At 42.2% G+C, this 23,404-nt stretch overlaps 1 protein-coding gene across 1 annotated transcript in view; it reads left to right on the top strand.

Annotated features, from left to right (window-relative positions):
- The window catches only part of pcdh19 (protocadherin 19), a 53,551-nt gene extending 30,914 nt beyond the window's left edge, over positions 1-22,637 (top strand). The window contains 6 exon segments of the mRNA XM_022214152.2: positions 463-635; positions 22,071-22,198; positions 22,200-22,364; positions 22,366-22,520; positions 22,522-22,579; positions 22,581-22,637. Coding sequence (XP_022069844.2) covers positions 463-635; positions 22,071-22,198; positions 22,200-22,364; positions 22,366-22,520; positions 22,522-22,579; positions 22,581-22,634 — 733 coding nt within the window. The 3' untranslated portion in view covers positions 22,635-22,637.
- Positions 22,638-23,404: the final 767 nt, after the last annotated feature.

Here is a 23,404-nt window from a genome sequence, read left to right as displayed (position 1 = left end):
GTTTGTTTAATGTGATGCCCTTGAAATCAGTGCATCCATCCAAAATGTCCCCTTCTTAAACTTCCCATAGCTTCTGTGCTGTCTGTGGAGTTTAAAAAAAAATGTTCTGCTTAATCCAAGAAGGCTTTCAGCAGATTTAAAACCACCTTCTTATTACACGGTTCCTGCAACAACAAAAAAAGAAGCCGGAGACTGTCTTTGTTCTTTGCACAGGTGGAACGTTTAAGTAAGACTTACAGCAAAATAAACTGCTATTCATCTGCGTTGAATTCATGGAAATGGACCATGTTGGAGGGCAAAGCATACAAAGAAAATATTTAAAAAAAAAACAGGGACAGGGAGGGAAAGACAGACAGCTCTTCACAAACCATTAGAGACATGGCGACGAACGAGAGCATGCAAGAGAAGGTGATGTGACAGTTAATCAGCATTTCGTTTTCCTCCCTCCTGGCCCCCATGTAGCACATCGACATTCAAGGACCTGGAGGGGAACAGTCTGAAGGACAGTGGCCACGAGGAGAGCGACCAGACCGACAGCGAACACGACGTCCAGAGAGGACACTATGTTGACACGGCTGTCAATGATGTGCTGAACATGACTGTCCCCCCCAATGTTTGCCAGCTGCCAGACCAAGGTAAGAAAGTCTGCGCTCGTGTGTGTGTGTGTGTGTGTGTGTGTGTTTAGAGGACTGCTTTGGAGTATGTATTCCCAGTTTCAAGATAAAACCAAAGTGCATTTGCACTTTTTATGCTACCAGAATACCTTTTAAGATGCATTATGCCCATTGCAGGTCTAGGATGTGCAAGTATGGCTAACATCACAGTTTTTTTTAATGTTTTTTTCTCTTTTTTTGTCTTTGATGTCCTGCTCGTGCAGCTAATGTGAGGGATCTCTGACAGCTAAGGCTACCCTTTGATACTGGCTTAGGAAACATTATTGACTGATAGTAGCCATGTCTGCTCTTGAAGCTGCGCTGACTTCAGATGTGCTTGAATGGCAGCAATTAGGCTCACAAAGGTAGAAGGTGGAAATCTACATATCTTCATGTGCCCTCATCCATTATTCACTGGGATAATTTAGCTGGGAATTAATGTTGATGTTTCATTTCTAACTCGCCATTTAAAAAGACATCCACTTGGTTGGCAGAAGTCAGTGTAAGGGTCATGTTCATTCTTAACTACTGCCAGTCAGACTCAGGAAGTGAGTGGGTCAGTAAGTGTGAGAGAAGAGGCGAAAGCAGGATAAAGCTGTCTGGAACAGGCCAGGATGTGGCTATATGCACCTGAGGGTATTTACCGAGCTCAAAGGAAACACCACATGCACAGGTGCAGCGGCTCAGAGGAGCACGAGAGTCAGCGTCTGTGAAAATTGTAGACACTTTTTTTTTTTAGGATGACTCCCATTAGCAGTTTCATTCAGAGTGAGAACAAAACACTCATCATTTTGTATTAGAAACACACTCTTGAGGACACCACTTCCAGATAACAGTCGTATCTGAACTTTACTGTCGCACTGTGCTCCCATTTTAGAGCTTGTGCCACATTTAGGTTTTCTTCCTCCAGTTAACATCGACATAATTTTGGGTCCTTTTTACCAGCGCTGGCCCAGTAAGGCTGTCTACTTCCTCACTACTTTCTTCTTCCTCAGCGTATATAGAGGAGAAATTTTAATGAGCAAGAGATAACGAAAAGGAATCCTGCTTTATAAAAATGCATAAAGGAAAGAAGATGTGATTTCTTTTTTTTAATTATTTACCCATCTATTTTTATCTGTGGACTGTGAAGTGTGAGGATGGGTAGGTTCTCTTCTTTTTCTGGTCCCTGGTATATTTAACTAACCAGATGCTTCATATGGAGCAGTTTGGCTGTTGATGTTGTTTGACTGGGGAATAATAATAATAATAGACAACTTATGTTTTAGGTTTTTGAGGATTTTTTTCCAGCTTTTACTTTTTTTTTTTTTTAGTTTGGAGCAGCTGAAGATAGACACTAACCCTCTGTACCTCTAGCAGTTTCTGTGATTTTTTTTTATTTTTGCTTTTGTCACATTTTTGCTCACCGTGGACTCATTTTTCACTGCAATATAAAGTCCTGCACCTCTGTGGAAACAGTAAAGCTATTGCTATAAGCAGGCTGAACGCAAAAATGTTGTTTGATCAGTGTGACACGGTCATGTAATTAAAAAAAAAAAACGAAGGAAAAATGAGAAACAAGAAAAAGCAAAAGTTGATTTTTTTTTTTTTTAAATATTAATGCTACAGAAATTTAAATGAAAGTGGAATTTTCATGGAACCTTTTCCCACAGATGTGACCAATGCTAGAAAAAATAATGGCTCAACATGCTACAGATATTTTACTATTTACATGTTTTATTTGTCTCCATACTCAACTTTCTCTATCTGCTCTATGCCTCTGTGTAAACACAGCCTGCAGTTAAACCTAATTCAGCCACAACACTGGCGCTGTCATTTCCCTGCTTGCTTCTCTTCTGTGCACACTGACTTGAGTACAAAAGCAGAAATAGAACAGTTGAGGTTGGTATAATATGAGACGTGCAGTGGTTTTTGGTCACGTGACGATGTGGTTTTACTTTGAGCCCATTTGTCTTAATTGACAAAAATGGACACTATCTGCCAGTTGTATTGAGTGAAAGGGAGGAATTTTCAGAAAACAAATAGGCATGTCAAGGCTTTATGTTTGCACCTAAAAGTGGAGAGCTTTTTGTTTTTTACTGAATCCTGTTAGAACAAACTGTTTTTTTGTCAATTTTTTAAATGAGACCTGTGCAGTGAAGTTACTTTGATGAAATTTCATGATTTTAAGCTGTGATTTAGTTAATTTTACCGTCAAAACTTAAATTGCACGCAATATATTTAAAGACTCTCAGAAGGCTGAAAACCAACTGATTCTCTTTGTATGGTTTCTGGCTCTGGTAAAAGTTGCAATTTTGGCACTGTTTTTTTTTTTTTTTTTTTTTTTCCCGAAGTAACACTCTTTTCAAACCTGACTGAGAGTTTCAGGGTTCATGGGGTTAAAAAGGGGAGTAAGTGGGGACTATTTGCAGTAAAGTCCTCTACAGTAAGAACTCAGCCCCAGTATTTGGTGCACACGAGCTACCAAGTGAGCAATCGCAGCACCACCAGCCTACATTTTATGTTAATCTTGATGTATGTAACCATACAAGTAGCTCTTTCTTCTTGGTTGGTAGCTTACACTTAGTATTGACTTATCTGAGATACACAGATATATAAAGTGATATATATATATATATATATAGTGTCCAACTTGCCTCAGCAGTATCAGATGATAATGAACAATGAAAAGTGAATTTGCTGACTATCGGTTGCCAGCTGTAATTATTTCACAACCTGCAAAAATTCCTGTGCCTCTAAAAAATGCATGCTGACAGGTCTTCTAGTAGTGGGATCTCATTATTGGAGACAATTAGAAATGATGTACATGAAGAATATTACAAGTGGGGAGAGCTCTCCGAGGCAGTTCTTTTTTTCATTAACACCACCAATGATTGTATCTGTTTCAGCAAAATGGATGTATGCTTCCTGAATGTGTAATGCAGCGCCACATTGCTGGTAAACAAAATAAGAGGCTATTTCACAGTGCTGTCCATTCTTTTGACCAGAACAAATAGATGATAACAAAGTAGCTGTTTGGAATTACAATTTGATGGTTTGTTATTGGCTTCTCTTTTTTTCTCCTTTTATTGTGATCAGCTGCAGACTAACTTCTGGCCAGCAATTTTCTTCAGTAAGGACTTAGCAAAATGGCTTCTCAGAATCTTTTTTTTCCCCCCATTGTTTTTTGAAAGTCAGGCAGCAGCAGTGGTCACACCATTGAGTAATGAGAAGCTGTTCATAATTATTAAATGAATTGACCAAAGATCACGTGCAGAAATGGAATGACATGGCAAATGAAATTGTCCCTCTATTACCATCTCAACAGTCTAATTACATGGTTAAAGGGCATGGTGGGATGACAGTGATGGGCAGATTCAGCATGACGCACAAGTGAATCCAGCTCTACAGTTGTATGAGGATTTTACATAATCAGGGTTTTTTTTTTCTGAAGCTCCTCAGGAGAACACTGGCGCTGTCATTTCCCTGCTTGCTTCTCTTCTGTGCACACTGACTTGAGTACAAAAGCAGAAATAGAACAGTTGAGGTTGGTATAATATGAGACGTGCAGTGGTTTCGGTCACGTGACGATGTGGTTTTACTTTGAGCCCATTTGTCTTAATTGACAAAAATGGACACTATCTGCCAGTTGTATTGAGTGAAAGGGAGGAATTTTCAGAAAACAAATAGGCATGTTCACTAAACACCCCGCTGCTTAGATGTCTTCTGGGAGTAACTGTGTTGTATGGTGTGCCTCTCCTGCCAGCTAAGACAGAAAACAAGTTGAGAGACTGCAATTGCCAAAGGACAACACAGACACACACACACACAAGCTGCGGATAGAGGAGCCTTGTTTTTTGTGTGTTTTTTATTGTTCTGTTTTCTTGTGTTGATAAGCGCAGAGAACAAAAGGAAACTGGAAGGGGGGGGGAGGAGGAAGGGTTAAACTCTCGGGCTTTCACGGTGCAAATGTTTGCCATTCCCAGTGCCATGTAAAGATGTTGTTTGCCCAGGAGACGAGTCGTTACCTTTACACAAAGAGCCCGCATCCTTGTCATCTCGTTGGCTTTCATGTGGGAATCCATTTGTGTGACTAGATTCAACCACTAACTAACCCAGCACCATATCACAGTGGGCACTTTCCCTTCTGAAGCAATTTGGGAGTTTGATATTTGGCTTTTGTCCGTCAGCTATGTTTTGTTCTTCATTGATGCAGCTTCAGCAACACTATTCATTATTCCCGCACCAGCCCCTACCAAGGTAACTTTCAGCGAAGTGCTCGTGAAGAGATTTTAGACTTAAATCTGAGTGAACAACTCTTTGTTGAATCCCTGCCAAGAATCTAAAGAGGCGTGTGTGCTCTTTTTGAAAACCTGACCTTAAATATCCTCACCCGGTGGATTAGATTAGGGGAGTATCTGAAGAACAAATTACATTAAATCTCTTAAAATCTATAAAGGAAGGGATATCTTTAACATGTAATGGCTCCCTCATATCTGCCAATAGAATAAAAATGGATGATATCGCTGTAACTATAAACTGAGAAGAGCTATATAAAATGAATTCTTCTTTATCTTTATAGGCATGTCTGTGAAGTCAGGGGGATTTGGTTGAAATGTGCGACATGCTAGCTTTGGCTCTGTAGAACCATTAGTGTCAAGGGAGAAGCAAGGGAACTGACTCCGAAGGGGCTGGTGACAAAGGGAGCTTAATCTATTTTTTTGACTTCCTTTGATTGTCATAGCTCACACTTTAATTCCTCGCGGATATGGATGAGCCATGGTTTTCAAGGATTAAGATTCATGTATTGTTAAATCGCTCAAGTTATCTCTGCGGGAGGAAAGAGAGAGAGAGCATAATGTCATTTTACAGTGTCCGATTTGTGGGCTTAGAGGTTTGTGGTCTTGATTTTGGAATTGTTTCCAGGTCAATGTGTAAGTGTTCTTCAAATAAAATCCTTTCTTCCTGGCTTATTAGACTCAAAGGGATCCAAGACTGCTCAATTAGTCAGAGCAGGGAACAGGCCTCTTTTATTTTTGACATATTCCTTGGCCTCCACCTCTGGAGACTATCTCTCATCTATCTGTTAGCTCCCTGTGGGTGTGTGCCTAAAGCTGGAGCCCAGGAATGGAAGCCCCCTCCATGGGCTGCAGATTCCTCCATATTCCCTCCTTCCATCAGCAGATCCACAGGGTTTCACTGCTCCTAATTGATTTCAGCTCCCCCCACCTTTCCTTTCTCTTTTTTCTCTCTCCCTTTCTCCATATGTCTTTCCATCGTTTTCTTCTGTTTCCATCTCCTGACTGCAAACATCTCCAACCCACATCTCCCAACTTTGTGCCAGTCAAGCAGTTCCCTTTCCCTGTTGAATTAAAGAAGGAGTAAAGGCACGTCGCATGTTTCTGCTGCAAACTTGCCCTAAATTCACCACAGGAACATTTCTAGTTTGCAGTTCTCTGATCTACTAACGAAAATGCTGACAGGTGTCAGAATCAGGAAGGCAACAGGAACAGGGCTGTGCTGACAACACGAGAGGGGAGAGAGAGTCTGTGTGTGAGGCAGACAGAGATTGAGAGATGAGCGGAGTCTAGTAAGCAGTCTTAGCGAGGGGAAATAAAAAGAGGAAAAGAAGAAACAATTTCTCTGACAGGTAGGGGTGATTTTTTTCCCCCCCTCACTCCAAGGTAACTGTGAATGTGCCAGAGGATTTGACTGATTCTCAAGCAACATTTGATTGAATTAAGCATCAAAACTCTTGTTGTGATTCGGGCTAGCGACGACACGTGTTGCGTTGTGATACTTTATGATTAGATCAACATATAAACTCTATACTGGGACCATCCATTTTGATTTAGGATTTGCCTAATCTAATGTGGAACCAGTGGAGGTAAAATGGCTGACAGTGACAAAGAGCTGAGTGCAATGCGAGCATTAAGGAAGATAGAGTGCAAACACACCGCATGCTCAAACACACCAGAGGATGCTTGCAAGCAGGTGTGGTGAAGTCTGTAATGAACAACCAAGATGCAGATTTTGCCTCTGAGATGTAGAGACTTGAGGAAAAAGAAGGAAATAAAATGTCATTTCAAGCTGTGTCCATCTGTGCTCATCTTTTTTTTTATTTTTTTATTTTGCCTTCATTGCTGAATGAAATTTTGTGACTCTGTGAGATCTCTGGCTGTCATATTGAAATGACTTCCTAATGTAGTAAAACAGAGCTGACCATTATTGATTTTTGCCCCTGGTTAAAAAAAAGAAAAAAAAAAGAAGGAATGATGAGATGTTGTTTCTCTTGCTTTCTCTGTTTTTATACAGATTACTGTGAAAAGAGGTTCTAAATATTTTTTTTTTGAATTGACTATGGCCTCTTGTGGTGGTATTTGTTTCCAATGCTTGCGTAAGTAAACCAACAAATTCTTTAAAAAAATCATGTCCAAACCCACTCTTTTAGTTCCTTAGCCAATTCCGAACGGGAATCAGCTCAGGGATGTGAAAGAGAAAAACAAATGTGACATAATTTGATTCTCTGACAACTTTTTACAAGCATCGCCTCTAGCTGCTCTTCCTCGACGGCAGCTACAGACACAAACAAAAATCCACGCAAGGGTTCTTTATTTCTAGCCCAGACTGCACACATATAGCAATGTTATAATACTATAATGGCATCCCCTGAACCCCTCACTCTGCCAAAGCTCTCCTGAATATACCCAGTGTATTTAATCAGCTCAAGAGGGGACTGCTTATCTCTTTGCACTTGTCATGGATAGCGTATTGAACATATCAGAGAGAGAAATGGGAATAGTTCATTATTTTCTAGGGCTCACAATGAGCCTGATGTATCTCATTGCAGGCCCTCCACTGACAGCTCATTTTCTAGACAATCCTGGCATTCAGTTCACAACGCGGCAGGGCGAGAGAGAGAGAGAGAGACAGAGACAGAGAGAGGGAGGAAACACAGAGGCAGAGAGAAAATAGGGCTCCGGATCTCCATTGCTTATTCATGACGCTGTGGCATGCTAGGTGTGTTAATAATCTCCGCAGAAACCAAGTGAATCACAGTTGTTTGTTGAACACCTAGCCAAGCTGGGCCCCAATCGACAGCAGATGGGAAAACAGGGGGATCAGGATGATCCCAGACAGAGGGAGGGAGATTAAGAACAGGTAATGTGCAGAAGTTGATGGGGGCCGAGTGTGTATTAAAGAGAGAAGGAGAGACTACCTGAATTTTAAATCTGTCTGAGAGTGTGTACATAGGATATAGAGTGTGTGTGTGTGTGTGTGTGTGGCTGCAAGTGTGTGTCTTAAAAGGTTAATCAGGGAAGGAGGGAGAAAGACAAAGAGGTGGCACAGGAGAGAAACGCTATGGGTGGGGGGGGAATAGAACGAAATTCAAGACGCAGAGCTATAGCGTTGTCTCCAGTCCGCTCGCCTTTTGCGGCTCTGATTGATTCTACTTCTTGTTGGAGGAACTGAGGCAGCAGCCATTTTTCTAACCGCACCATTGTGTTTTTAATTCTTTGAGGTCACCGTATGGGCACAACCTCTCCTCCACTGTAATACAAAGCAAGCAGTAATAAGGCTGTGGGTTGAAACAGCAGCCTGGATGGGTGAAAGGAACTGCAGCCACATTTATGCTGAAATCACAAACACCTCACGGAGCCGTTGGAAAAAAGTTATTTAGAAAAAAAAAATCACGCGTTAATCGCAGTATAATGACTGTATTGATTTTTTTTCTCCTGCCATCTTCCTACCTCACTTTTCTCCTCACTTTTTTTTGTAGTTTGTCTGTCCCCACAGCACCTCTCTGTTGTTCTCACTACCCACTTGTTTGCAAATTTATCTTAGTTTGTTCAGCAACAGTAAAGATGTTCTTTTTGTTACCGTGTCTATATTTTATGAGGTTTTTGTGGACTTTCTGGCATGGACAAGTGGCTGTAATCTTCATGTAACATAAATTCATCCTATCTAGAGGTTATCAAAGCATTCTCGAATTTCTCACCCACAACCTCCCATCACAGGGTGATGCAGGTTGTACACCTATTGTGACTGCAAAAGGCACAGTGAGTCGAAGCCAATTATTTCTCCTTGAAATGTACCGGTGCAGGTTCTCATTCACTTTGTTGTTGCATGTTTGTCGAAATTTAACATGTGAAGTAACAGTTATCGAGACCATCCTCCCACGGACAATGACAACAACAGTGGTTTCAGCAAATACCCCAGGCAAATATTGTTTCAGCAAATGCCCCCTTTATGTTCAAAGCCCTCTGGTCGCCATAGTAATTTTGTAAGAACAAAGGAGGGAGTCGGGGGAGGTTTTTCTACAGTGACAAAGGAGGAAGGAGATGGAGGTAAAATCGTTGCATGTTTAATAGGAGTTACCTCCCCTCATGATTTCTCCCTGAACTAAACCGAATCTGAAACATAAAACAGTTGTTTTTCAACGTGGATCTGTTTTTGGAAAGGACAGAGAAGCTATCTCAACCTAGGGATTTGACATCAAGTCAGAAAATGCTTATATATGTTGTTTTGTTGTGTTTTGCTGTGCAATTTAGAGTACTTGTGACACAGTTGTGAATTTCATTACTGCCTTTCTGGGAATGGTCCTTTGATGGTAGTGACATGGCATCTTGGCAGCACTAGACTGAACGTCTTAATTTTGAGTTTTACTGGAAATGAGGGAGCGGGACTCCAGCATTAGCTCTAATGGCCGGTGGTCAGCTCAGAGAGAGATTTCTATGGCTGTCCTGGGGGAATGCATCCCCAGCTGATTAGCCATTGTTGTCTGCTGTGTCAGGAATGCAGTCTGTGTGCGTAACAGTAAAGTTGGCCACCAAAAGCTACATTGCCTCTCTGACAGAAAAGCAGCAAACCCATATCTTCTGTTTCTGTCATCTGTGACTGACACTCGTTTTCCAAAAAGCAGGACTTACCGCATCCTTGGTAGTGAAATGGTATGACTCTAGACTGATAGCATGTAGAGTAAACAACCTGATGAGGACATACTATACACATAGACTAACTCAAAGGAGCCTCAGTGTGTGGCTGGAAGTGGGCAGGATAGTCAGAGTGACTGCCAAAGCAAGGCTTGTATTACAGGGATCCCAGGATATCAGACACCAGGCGGCCTGTGCTCCCTCCAGGCAGGGTAGAGTGTGGCAGCTGGCCCATAGCCCAGATAGCTATAATCAGCTCCATTACCTGTAGCACTGGCTCCCATTTAGGAGCCCTCATAGTGGAACTATGGCTCCACTGCGGGGATTAAGGATGCTGCAAATTTTTAGGAAAAATACAAGTAGCATGCAGTTGCACATGCTATAGCTACACCTGCTGCAGACACGTACACTGTACACACAGGCGCACATTCATAACTGCACGCCGCACAAATGTGTAGTGAATGGGGAGAGATTTTCTGGGCATTATGTGTCTTGGCACGAGGCATTTGTTTTATCTTCTCCCTGTGTGAAAGGAAAGATTAAGAATATACTGTGCTCTGTTTAAGGGGAAAATCAGCTGTCTTCTGACAAGTACATTGTAGCCCGCAGTTTTCTGTCCAGAATACAAAGAGACATTTATCACTGCAGCTGGGGTAACGGAGGAAGAGAGAGGGAGGGGGGGGGGGGGGGGGTCTCCTGTGCTGCAGCAATGTGCGTTTCTTTTTTTAACCCCTATTACTTCCTTTCTGTGGGAAAAACACTACACCTCCATCCTCCTTAATCCATTTGAGATTTCCTGCGTTTTTATTTTGCTTTCATTTCACCGTCTACCCGTCTATGCCTTTGTCATCTCCGTCCTGTATTTTTTTGTTAATCTTAGTTCTCATCACCTTGGTTCTCCTGACAACATTATAACTCGGATGGAAATATGTAGCAGGAATATGTAAAGTTATGTCGTCCTCCTCAGTTGTGGCAACAAAAGGTTACTACCTCAGGCAGAGTGCTGTAATATTTCCATATTTTGCTCTCCTCATGTATATTCAGTTAGAAATGATTTATTCTGTAGCATTTTATAACAGTTGAAATGCAGAATTTCTGTCGCCGAGACTGCATATACTGTAAAACATAGCATGGCAGAACATGCTCATTGGATTTGTACTCAGCAGAAGTTAAACAGAGGTTAAAGAGAAGTCATCCAAGCCACCTCTATCATTACTATCTTTCATTCACCAATTAGTGTCAGTGTTTCCCTCGCTGTCCCCTAGATGACCTTGCAGAGATGAGCTCAGTATGTTGTAATTCAACATTTGAGTCAGTCTCACAATGGCAGGCACCTCGTGGCTGCTAGTGACCCAGATTATAAACTATGATGAGAGAGTGAGGGCACAGTAGCAGAGAGGGGGAGACCTGCTGAGGTGTACGTGGACCCTGAGAGCCTGCCGCGTCCTTTGCTTGGCCGCTGGACGTTGGTTGCATTTCGTCTTTCGACACGTCTTCATATTCAAGAAACCGCTGCCTTTTATCTGCCTGCTTGTTCCTCATTCAGTGAATAACCACACACACCAGTAATTCAGATTAAAGAAACACACTCTGCTACTCGGCTTAACAAGGTCTTCTTAGTTGATGAAGACCAAAATTATGATGTGCATAACCTGAACACCGCTCCGAGTTTACCAGTCAGTCTGAATCACCGTCCCATACACACACACTGCAGTCTGCCTGTTTTGACTCTGTTCATTTGTGAGAAAGGTCAAGTGCCAAACAGGATCCTGAGTGGTGTTTCTGCATTGTGGCGTAGCTAGAGGTGGTGGATAATCAAATTAAAGTAAATTCATCAGCATTAAAAAACATTCACAAAGGCGCTCTATTTTTGTATTGTGCTGTTAGTAAGAGATTTCCTGGAGGCTACTACATATCTTTCTGGGCATTAACCTAATTATCATATCACATTAGTATATTTTGTAAAATCAGGTTAGCGTGAAACATGTAAATACCGCACTAACTGCTACATTAATCTGCTTATTGGCAGAAACAGTGTCGTAATACACAAAAGGTGCTTTTGTTAAATTACATCAGGCTTTAATGTTGTCCCTTCTGTAATTGAATGAGGGACAGAATTCACTCAGTGGACACATCTTGCCAGTCAAATGTGAGCTTTCAAACCTCTCTGTCCCTCACCTCCTTAAAGAGGAGGATAAAAGGTAATGAGAGAGGCCAGCTGTAAGTTTAATGGCAGACAGGAAAATCTCAGAAAGGCTCTTTTTAATGATGTGCCTCTTATCATGCAGTCCTTGTTAAAGATGAGGCCAGAATGCACAGAGAGGACAGAGAGGAGACTGTAGCCAGACACTGCATATCTCCCCTCTCCCCATCATTTATAAGATCTGCAGAGGGGGTGGGGGATCGCAGGGCCTTTTGTGACTTCATCAGCTCATTGAAGAATCTTGTGCTCCTTCTCCATTCAGCGCACATCAGCATCAGAAAATAAATAAAGCAAGCAATCAGGCCGTGACCTCTCATATCCACAGTGCTTACGGAGCCCCGCCCTCCCCGCTCCTCTTCTCCCACCCCCCCACCTCCACCTCTCTTCCTCCGCCGCGCTCTACATAGGTTTAACTGGCTTGGATTTGCAGCTGAGTGTTTGGCTTTACCACAGGGCAAGTTGTTCCTCGGTTGTCTCCAGAGAAAAGGAACCCAAGGATCGAAGAGGAGCGCGGGAATTGGATCTTTGACACCTGTCACTTCCACTCTGCTGCACCTTGCTCCTTGCACACATAGGACTTTTTCATGTCACAGCTCAGCATGTTATCATGAGTGGGCACAGGGCCTGAGAAATCCAATTACTACCACTGTGTCAGACCCCTGCCGTCATCCTTATGTATGCTATAGGTCATGTTCCTAAAATCAGAAAAGATGTGCCTATTAGTTCCCTCTCTTTTCTTCAGACAGTCCTCCCACCTCCATTTCAATCTGTGTGTTCTTAGATACGAGCTGCAGCTCTTCTGTAAGGACTGCCTCCTGCTGACAATCCTCACGCTGGCTGGTGGGTGGCTAAATGCTACGGAACATTGGTTCTGACTGTCTTATATTAAGTGGTATCATGGCGCAGGCTCACTGTAGTGGATAATAGAGAACCTGGGAGAGATCAGTATGCTCCCAGATGCAAACAGATTGCCTTGTGACAGGGAAATAGGAAGTGTGTTAGAAAGTGTTAGAGGGCCTCCTTCTTGCTTTTCCTCTGCCAGTGGGTGTAAATCTATGCCCCTCCACACAATAGGAGCCTCGCTGTGTTTCTCTTATTTCTTTTATCTGCTGTTCCCCTAAGTGACGTTGTCTATTCTGGTTCAGCGGGAAACATGCAGGTTGTTTTTTTCAAAGCCATGATCTGTTTTCTGAAGGTGGCCCACCCTCCTCTCACAGTTAAACTGTATGTTGTGCACACTGAGCTGAACCTGCCCAAACACACTGCTCACCACAATCACCACGTTACAGTGTCCATTTACAAAGTGTTAAATTCTGAGAAAGGGACGAGTGGATTTTTTTCTCTTTTTTTTTGTTGGAAGAAAGCAGAAAAAATAAGGACATGAGAGAGAAAAGGAACCATGCTGGTGCTTCTGTGACAAGATAAATGGAATATAAAACACACAGTCCTGGCTAACACAAAGTGAACATGACTGAATGAGAAGCCACATTATATTAATTATGTAAGGCCACTCTTTTGAGGCGAAGCAGAAGCTCACAGAGAGAGAGAGAAAATCCTAAGATATTGGTTTGCTGCCCGGTGTGCCATCCCCAGTTGTTGGACACATCGACAAATGCTGAAGTATTGTGTTTGTATCAGATGGCTAAAAGAAATAGCACTTAGGAGAGGAAAAAGTATTCAGAGGGGAAACTATGAGCAATGTTTCTTTGCAGCAAATCTGCGAGAATATAATAGGCTTTTTATCTGGGCTGTTTATTGGTTATAGTTATAGCTTGTTGCAATGAAATGCTTTGTTGTATTTTTTGGCTGTTAGGACGAAAGGTGAATTTACAAATGGAAGTAATGGTCTTTAATTTGTCATGGGCTTCCATTTTATCAAGGAAATGATTGTTTTCTATCTTCCAGTGTTATATTTCCCTAACAGTTGCAGTTAGTAGTTTCTCTCCTGCCCATTATCTTTGCTGAAACACTTCCACTTGTAACAGGGATATATTCCACTTAATAAGACACCTTAGGTTTCATTTAAGTGAATCTAATTCTCACTCATAGTTTATTCAATATGAGATAAAGTGACCTCGTTTTTTTTTCCCCCCCTCCTGTCTTAACATCAGTGATCACAGTCAATAACGCTGCCATCTTTAAGCCTGCTATTCTTCCCCTCTCCTTTCCCGCTCACTGTATTACTTTCATCTACCCCCAACCCATTCATGGATGTATTTAAGAGTCTGTTTCTGCCCCCTTGCTTCTCCAGACTCCAGGGTTTAGGAGCAAATTAGCTCGCTAGCTCGGTCAAGCTTAAAACACAGAAATGCTGAATTTGTTCCAGTGTATTTAAAGATGTCCTCTGCCGATGCATTGTGGAGGAACGAGCCAAGCAGACAGAGGCAGGCAGGCAGGCGGTCTGGCTGCCATGGCGGATGGGCAGGTCTGCAACTGGGAGTTTTGGGAGTGCATTGTATTATTGTTGTGGGAATGCAGCTCCTGAGCACAGGTAATTTAAAAGCTCATCATTAGAGGGGGCAATTTGATGCCCAGAATTGACAAGGGTGACATTTGCTGTGGCCATCATAGCAAGGCACTGAACCTGCTTGTAATATGGAAGCAATGCATGCAATAAGTCATTTTTAAAAAACATCTTTGTCATATGTGTTACTCAAGATTAAAGAAAGTATCTGTGTTTTCCAGCCTTTAAGCCAATAAAGCAGCTAAGCAGCTAAATATATGTGGAATTTATCTACCACTTACAAATGTGTTCAAAAGGAAAGTGCCATAAAAGTGGAGAGCTCAACACAGACGTCACCATATGGCAACTGCAGTTTGCGTATAATTTATGTTGTAATGTGGAATTGGTTACAAAACCAATTGGCACTATAATAGCAAATCTTTTCACAGAAAATGCTCCTCCAATCAACTAAATTTACAATTCTGTCCCATTTTCCTTCAGGCACTTTTCAGAGTTTCCTCTCAGCAGGATGTTTCCACGCAACCCTATTTTAAACTGCAAGTTACATTAAACTGTGTTGAACAAGATGAGCTCAAGTTTTAGTTCATTTTGATTTTAATTGCATGATTTTTCATCCTGTAACTTTCATGTTTTAAAAATAATTGTCTCTTTAAAACACTTCTAACCCAAAGATGAATTTTCTCTGATGGAAATTCATCACTGAATTACATCCTTGATTAGTTTTTCTTGGAAATGTTATACATGGCCACGAAGTTGTCTAATTTAGTACCCCGAAGTTATTAAACTGATTTCTTGTTTCAATGACAGCAATATCATGGCATCATTATCTTGTTGCTGAGGAAAGCACAGACATATTACAAGTTATTTTATAATTTGTAGTTATTAGGTGTATGTAATTATATCCAAACCCAAATACACTTAATGACCCTCTTCTCATCAGTGTAGCAAATTTGCGAGGAAAGTATGGGTTTATTTTCTAACGCAGTTCACTCATTGGGTTATGATTGTGTATGTACGTGACTCCCAAAAATATATCAGATGTTTTAAATCAAGTGATGTATTTCATTCTTAGCTGTCCAACACATTCAGGTGCACAGCAACATCCTCAAAACATGTAGAAGAGGATTTAAATGCTTTTCTGGCAACAATATCAGCAATTAGCTGTAAAGACGGTGATTTGGACACAAATATTAACATAATTTCTCTCGTAATAGTAATCTCAAGTTTTCGTGTCCAGTAAAGGATCCATGCTGGAAGAGGCTCATCTTCTACCAAATCTCGGCATGGTTGTTGGATTGGCAGTGCGGTATGAACAGTTGGGCGCTTTTCAGGCAGACACGATACTGGCTTTCCCACTGGCTTCCTGGTGCGTCATGAACACTTAAGTGTATTGTATTGGTGCTGGAGTCAGTGTTTAGAAGCTCTCTGGTACCTCTTTAACACAATTCAGCCTTGCGCAGCCAGGCTTAGCTCTTTATGCCTTTCTGCCTGGGTTAAATCCAGTTCAGAGTGCCTGTTGAGAGAGTTAAATGGTCACTGGGCCATGTAATGTATGAAAACCAGGCCATGAATTATGATACTGGCTGGTCTGCCAAAAAAAAAAAAAAAAACTACAGATCACACAAGACCGGACCACCATGAATCGTGGCCCCTCCAACTGTTGCATATTGTCATGATAGCAGCCAAGGGAAATGCTTTAGAGCTTTGTAAAAACTGTTGAGAGACACTGCGACCTCTAGGAGCCAGACCTGGTAGGAGTTGGGCACAATAAGGTGAAAGACTCCTCACAGCAAAACAGTGTGTTTGTTGCCAGGGCAATGAAACCAGCCCACCCACGTATGTCATCATGACAACTAGCTCACATTGTTTCCACTACATCAAGCAGTCCATTGGCTAGTGGTCCTGCTTTGTGAACAAAACAGTACTCTGTGATGACATAGTGATTTATAAAACGGCATAGCGATTGCTTTTTTCCCCTTCCTCCCGCTGCTGTTACACAAGCTGTTAAACAGATGCTGTTTGTACCAATTTAGAAGCTAGTGCATTGTTTGTCAACACCAGTTTGGAAATTCATTCTTTTATACTAGGACTCGTTATAGAATGCATTGGCTCTGCTGGATGGACCCCACAGCGAGGGAGGGAGTAAACATTTGCAGAATTTGTCCACAACTATCATGAGCTTTTAAAACATTTATTGACAAGCACTTATACAGAGAAGCAACTGTAAGGCTTTCTCGAAATGAAGTTAACTTGCCATTTTACATCAGTTTTCTGGGAGGACACAGGCAGGCCCGATGGAAGTGAAAAACTGTCTGACACGCTCCGCAGTGCTGGATGGATTGGACAGTGAGTTTGTTCTTGATAAACTGACTGCTACTAACACTCAGAAATAGAACCAGGGCCACATGAACCCCTGGCTTCACCAGTCACAGGACTAACAAGGCCACTGAGTTTGTCTAATTTTCTTGGCAATAATATTTGACTCTGAGAGCTGAAGCAATTTTGGTCGGATAGGCAGAAACGAGGGAAGAGATTTTGGGTGAAGGATTCATTTAATTACATCAATATACGTAAGACAGCGGTACTGATGAGATGAACGAGGAGGGCAGAAGGAGGAGAATCATAAAGGATGGCCTTGTGCAGGGAGCTGTGAGGGATGGATCTGAGGGGTTTCGGGGATAGCTTGATGTGACTGAACCAGATGCTGTAGGGAGAAGGAGAGGACTCGGCGCTGTGCAGAGAATGATGGCTTGCGTGGCGCAGTAAGGGTGCCCCTCTACTGTTTGTAAAAACAAGACCATCACACTCCATCTTGCCGCTCCCGCAGGAGCCAAGCCTTCCGGGCTGATTTTATGGCCCACAGACTGAATTGGCTGGCTGGGATGACAGCAGTGCTTGACTCTCCCTGCTGAGTAGTGTAGGAGGCTGCATGGCCAAGCTTCAGCCTCAGCTGGCCGTAGAACTGTCCTCTGCCGTAGTTAGGACAGACTAGATTGTAAGCTCCATTCCAGTGTTAGGATCAGACGAGGCCAAGCCTGTTAGGTCTTGAGCATGCTTTGGACTCTGAGCGTCAACCGACCACAGACAGAACATATCTGTTCTTCTTGGTGCAATATTTTCAGATTTATTTATTTTTTCCTCCCCTGTGATACTTTCATGAGCTTCTGCATCACAGGGCTCTATCAAGACCGCGTAGTAACAATTTAGATTAATCAATCTTTGCCATGTGACTGCCAGGAGGAAAATTAATATGGAGAGCAATTAGAAAACAGCCATCTCACTGTCAAAGATACTCTCGAACACCAAGATGAGAGCAGGGAAAGTGGGCGACATTTTAGCAGCAAATGAAAACCTTCTGTATGCCATTCAGACATGCAGCGGGGTGTTGCATGTCTCAGAAAGGATCCTCAGGGCTGTGGCCACATTTATTTTCACTTTCTGTAGATTTATTTCTTCTGGATTTCACACCAGTCCTTTCAAACAGCAATGAAAAGGGAACGCAAAGCATAATGAAAACATTGCTGTTTGCTGTTTCAGTCAACAGAGCTGAATAATTGTCTGTTCAGACTATAGACAGGCTATGTTTGAAAGCTTTGTCTCAGCATTTTAATGGGTTTAATATCAAAGACAGTGAGGAAAAAAACTGGAAAGCGAGGGAAATCAAAGGGAATCTGTACCGTCTATGCAGGCCCCAAGTAAAGTCTGTGTAGGTTTAAATTGCTCTAAATTATTTCTTTCCTTACAGCTACATCACAGGAAGATGTGCATTATACCAATGCTCCCGCTCAGAGTGTCTATTTCATACGACAAACAGAATCGGGACATTTATTGTTACTGTTACAACAAAAATGTCAGGCATACAGAGGAAATACAAAAAGTAGTTTGAGGCCAAAAGTGGCAGACATTCTTTGCAAAATGATTTATCATGCCCACACTGCTGTTCCAAATTCTTTTTAGGGTTCACGTGCTCTAAAACCTAACTGACTGAATTGTGTCACTCTGTAAGTCCCCATCGCCTCGTGGTTCCAGTTAGACGATGAAATACAGAATGAAGATCTTGTCACCTGAATCTGGGTTCATATCAGCCCAGCAATGTTTCCGGCCTTCCTATCTGGCCTTCAGTTTCTCGAGCATGCTTACGCTTATTTTTATAGGATTACATCATTGTTCTCAACCTTGAGGCTGAGTGCGCTACTTTTGGAGGGATAAGCGCCTGTGTTTTTCCAAGCCGGGCTCCATGTGTTTGCCAGACAGGACGCAAAATAGCTGGCGAAGGCTCAGGCAGTTTTGCAGGGAGTTGCCTCTTTCACTGAACACATCCCTTCCCTTTTGTGCCAGAGGATTTTGGTCTTTTGCTGATTCCTCTTTTTTTGCTACATTAGCAACAAACAAATAGCACCTGCAGCTGTATAACATGAAGGGATCATTATATGCAGCGCACAAGGGTATATTGAGCAATGAGCTTGTCAGGTTGCGAGATTCCCACGCTGAAGCTAAAGATCTGTCTGCTGTAACTTGAAGTTCAGACGCCTTCATCTGATTGAGGGAAAGAGACAGGACTGAATCGGCTGCTGGCAGGCTGCAGATACAAGATGAAATGGCAGCGAACGTGTGGGTTTTCTCCCAGTGCTGATGCAAAGTGATGCTATTCCAGGTAACTACAAACAGAGAAACATGGACAGCGCTATCAGGAGGATTTGGCTTTTGCATTTGAAGTGGCAATATTTATTATTTCCAATGCCATGCACATCGGTACATATTTAAAGTGCTCTGCAGAGTCTCTGGACCTTGATTCAGTGTTAAAGTGCAGCACATCAGATTTGATGGTGATTTGCAACTGATACGTGGATGTTTTGGGGCTCAACAGCCATTAGATTGTATTGTATTTCTAAATGTGCTACACACACCAACACACACGCACAACACACAGCTCTCTTGGTAATTAATAGGCATTAAATTGTAGATCGGAACTGTTCCCAGTGACATCCTGCTCTGCACTGTACTTTTAAGGCTGTTCCTGCTCCTGATTGCCAAGCTTATTTTCTTGATGACTTTGAATGCTCAGTACGATGCGCCTTCACTGTCTTCTATTCTGTTGACTTCCAAACCAAAGTACTGCAGTAAAAGCCATTAATTCATCTCATAGCATTGCAGTTTGCTCTCTTTTTGTTGAAATAGGAGGAGATTAGGTTTTGTTAGGGGTCGATGGCCTGTCACTTTTTTTATTTAAATTTTGTCTCCTCCATTTTTTGCGGGTCTTTAGAGCAACATCTGCGTTTTATGAAGCTCTGAGCAGAGGCAGGATGTGTGAGTGTTAATAGCACTTGGCTTTCTATAACAATGTCATTACAACCCAGTTGCTCTCCCATAGACCCTAAAGGAAAGGAGAGAAAATGGCATTCACTGCATATGCATGTGCTGCTAAGTAGCAAGCATACAACGCGTGTATATTTCTTTGTGCCTCAAGGCTTTTCATGCCTTAGAAAGTGCTTTTAGGCTATAGAAATAAGCCAAAGTGTTTAGAGGAAATTGCATTAATTACTAAGATGCTTGTAAATTTTAATCAGCGGAGAAAAAGATCCACTTTGTCAAATATATCAAACAAGATTTAAGGGGAACATTCTGATTACTAAATGTGGAGCTGAGATTTATGTTACAACGTAAAAATGCATATTGCATACAAAAGTTTTCAATGCAATAACTACTGTAATATAATCTTCTTAAAAATACTTTCAAAAATGACTATCTTTATCATTAGCAGTCTATTCAAGAAAAGGCACCAAGTTGTTACTTTAAAAGCAGTTATGTAATTTTTTCAAAGGGGACAAAGAGTTTGAATTGGCTTTAATATTACTGTTGCAGTGGACAATCTAATCATGCATTTTTATTTATTTCTTTTTTATTCATCACCCTCCATTATGTTCTTTGTACCTGGTGCAGACTGTTGTGATTGCATTATTACATTCTGATTGCATATCTTTAAACAAAACCTCCAGCTTATTGCCTTTCCTTGATTGCTGCCATGCAGTTCCTTGGACCAATCAGTATTCATTCAAACGTACATATATACAAGACTGTATGGTGGAAAATAGTCTATTTTTTGCTCATCTTTGCCTTTCAGATGATAGTGACGATATAAAACTGCCTATTTATGCTGCATTGTGTGAAAACTGTGGAGTAATATTTCATAAAGTTGAAATTTATGCTGAAATGCTAAGACGTGAAATGATTTGTTTACAGTAGCCCAGATCTGAGATCCTGGTTACAAAGCCATTTCACATAAGCAGGTGGATTCTGCATTCATTCGGGGAAAATCTCATGTCTGTCGCTGTGTGCTCGTTTAGTCAGACATGATCAAAAGAATCTCCATCTGTGCTACCTTTGTGTCTCACTCTGAACCAGTCCTGTGGATGTTGCGTTGGTCATAGTCTGCATTCTTGGGTCGTATTCACGTCTTCTGCACCACAGTCGAGACGACTGCTCCACAATTCCACTCCCCATATGTGGCTCAGAAAGCCCACGATACCCTTTACTCACTCATTCCGTCATTTAGCTCCTATGTTATCTGTCAGTCTCATCAGATTATACTTTATGAGAGGACAGCTCTGGCATATCTGCCCCCGAAAAGCCTGTCTCCAATCTTTAAATATCGATCCCAGGGCTTAGCAGAGGTGCCTCTCATGAGTGCAGAAAAGAAGGGAGAAAAAACAGATCATAGTGATTTTAATTAGGTGATCTGTCAAGCTGCCGATTGCTAGATGTAAGCGTATGCATTTGGGTCGATCGCAATCCCTCTCACAATTCCTTCTTGTCACCTTGGGCCTCTGAATGGAGGATGGCTCTTGCTAGGAGTGAACAAGCAGTAGGGGAGCACAGAAATATGTCACTGTGTATCTGTGTGGCAGGTTCTTTCTAAGACCGGAGCTGGTGGAAAACACGCACAGTACAGTCGCATAAGGATTCTGGAAACTGAATTGTTCTATTTTCTTTTGTCAGATCATTTTTAAAAGTAATGATATGAATCTTTGTTGTTATTGAACAGCAATTCTTTATCCAATCTACATGAGACAAAAGACAGCAGTGCTCTTGTGTTAAGCGTACATGTGAATTAAGAACAAACAAAAATTACAGCGTTCAAGTTTGAGAAACTATAGACATTTTTTTTTGTTTATAATGATGCAAAAATGTTCTTGAAAGTTCTTTCCCCAACACAACAAAGTACAGAAGAGCACAGTATATACCGACTCAGACAAATCTTTTTTTCACTCCAGCGTTAAACATCATTACATATTTATAACTCGGCCGCCAGATGACAGAGACAGAGAGGGAGAAAGATAATGAACCAGGCAGCAACACCACAACTCGTCTGGTGTCTTTCTCTCTGAGATATCTCATTGCACTGTTTAAACCTGCCTTTTATCTAATGTTGCTACAGAAAACCCCAATTATACAAGAGCTGCAAATGGACTTTTGATTTAACAGTACATAATTTAATTGGCATATTAGACGTGCCCCAAACTATCCAGCTCTTGTTATCCGTTGAGAAGTGTTTAACGGGACTTGCAGTCTTGAGCAGATGTAGATGGAATGCAATACAAGTGAAAGGAAATCGTTGCGAAATATTTAGCTTGGGCTGTTTTAATTATAACAAAGTGCATCGTTGTTTGTAATTTCATTTCTTCTATTACTTTTATGACAGGTTTGACATAGTTAAGTCAAATGGAGGCCATCTGGGAGGATTATCATCATGAGATCTGTACGCAATGTATCTGGAAATTAAGCTGGTTTTTAAGATATATCTAACAGTTAGATTTTCTCTTTTTTCCCCACTCTCACAGATCCCAGCGAGGGCTTTCACTGCCAGGACGAGTGCCGCATCCTAGGCCACTCTGACCGCTGCTGGATGCCTCGTGTTTCGATCCCGGCACGTGCCAAGTCACCCGAGCACGCCCGTAATGTCATTGCTCTTGTCTATCGAGGCCACCACAGTGGATGTGCCACACTATGAGGATGGCACAACCAAGAGGACTTTTGCCACCTTTGGCAAGGATGGGCCTGAAGATGTGGAGCGGGGAGAGATAAAGGGAAAGCGGACTCAGGAGTCTCAGGTGTGTAGCCCTAAGGCTAATGGAGGGGCTGTTTCGTGAAGCAGGCAATGGGCGTGAGGCAGCCAGCCCCATCACCTCCCCTGTGCACCTGAAGAGCCCAGTATCCAAGCCGTCATCTGCCTACAACACACTGAAATGCCGCGACGCAGAGCGAATTGCCAACCACAGGCCTGCTGCGGCAGCCGGAGGGGAAGGACAGTGAGCCGGCTGTCAGGGAGATCAACACGCTTCTCCACGATGGGCCGAGACAAGGAATCCCCCAGCAGCAAGCGCCTGAAGGACATTGTGCTTTAGCGAGTTTCTTCTGCGACACCACACCAACATGCATCACACGCGTACAGTGCTAACTCACGGTATATATACCCCGCAATAGCTGTGTGTACACAGAAGGAAATCAGCTGTGGAAGTAGAGAGACACACCCATTTGCAGTATACAAATTCAAGAACCAGCTTGGGCTGATAATGCACAACCGCTAGTATGCTGCCCAGCTAGTTGTGGTGCTCGAGGCCCAGGTAGTGGATGTGGCTTTGTTTGTAGTCGCCCAGTACTTTTTCCTTGTTTGCTTCTTGTTCAGTTTTCTTTCTATCAGTCCTGCAACGCAGTGGACAGGCCTGGTTACTGTTGACCGCATGGACACGGCCAGTGGCAGCTCTCACAGCCTCGAGCCAAAGCCAGGACACTACCATGTTTGGACACCTGAGGTGCCAGTTCATACGTACCAGTTATGCCTTTTGAACTACTTTTGTATCAAAACTGACATCTTGGCCTTCTTGGTTTTGCAGTCTGTTTTAGCTGCCAAAATCGCTCTTTGTTTCTTTGTATAGTGAGCTCCGATCACTGTAATAAACAGCAACAGATATACACAGGATTCATCCAAAAATATCAATTTACTCCTTCAGCAGTTTTCAGTACGTTCAGCGAGAAGAAACGGAAGGCCTCTTGGTCTCATTTGCCCCTCTCCCTGACTATAAGAGAAACTTTGTCTGCGTATCCCTGAGGACATCCTAGTGTATCAGACTGTGAGGTCCTTACAGTATTTATATTTTATCACGGATGGAGCTAA

Source organism: Acanthochromis polyacanthus, chromosome 10 (genome assembly GCF_021347895.1).
Source record: "Acanthochromis polyacanthus isolate Apoly-LR-REF ecotype Palm Island chromosome 10, KAUST_Apoly_ChrSc, whole genome shotgun sequence".
Classification (NCBI taxonomy): domain Eukaryota; kingdom Metazoa; phylum Chordata; class Actinopteri; family Pomacentridae; genus Acanthochromis; species Acanthochromis polyacanthus.
The sequence above is the reverse complement of the archived record's forward strand: the minus strand, read 5'-3'. Positions and strand labels throughout refer to the sequence as shown.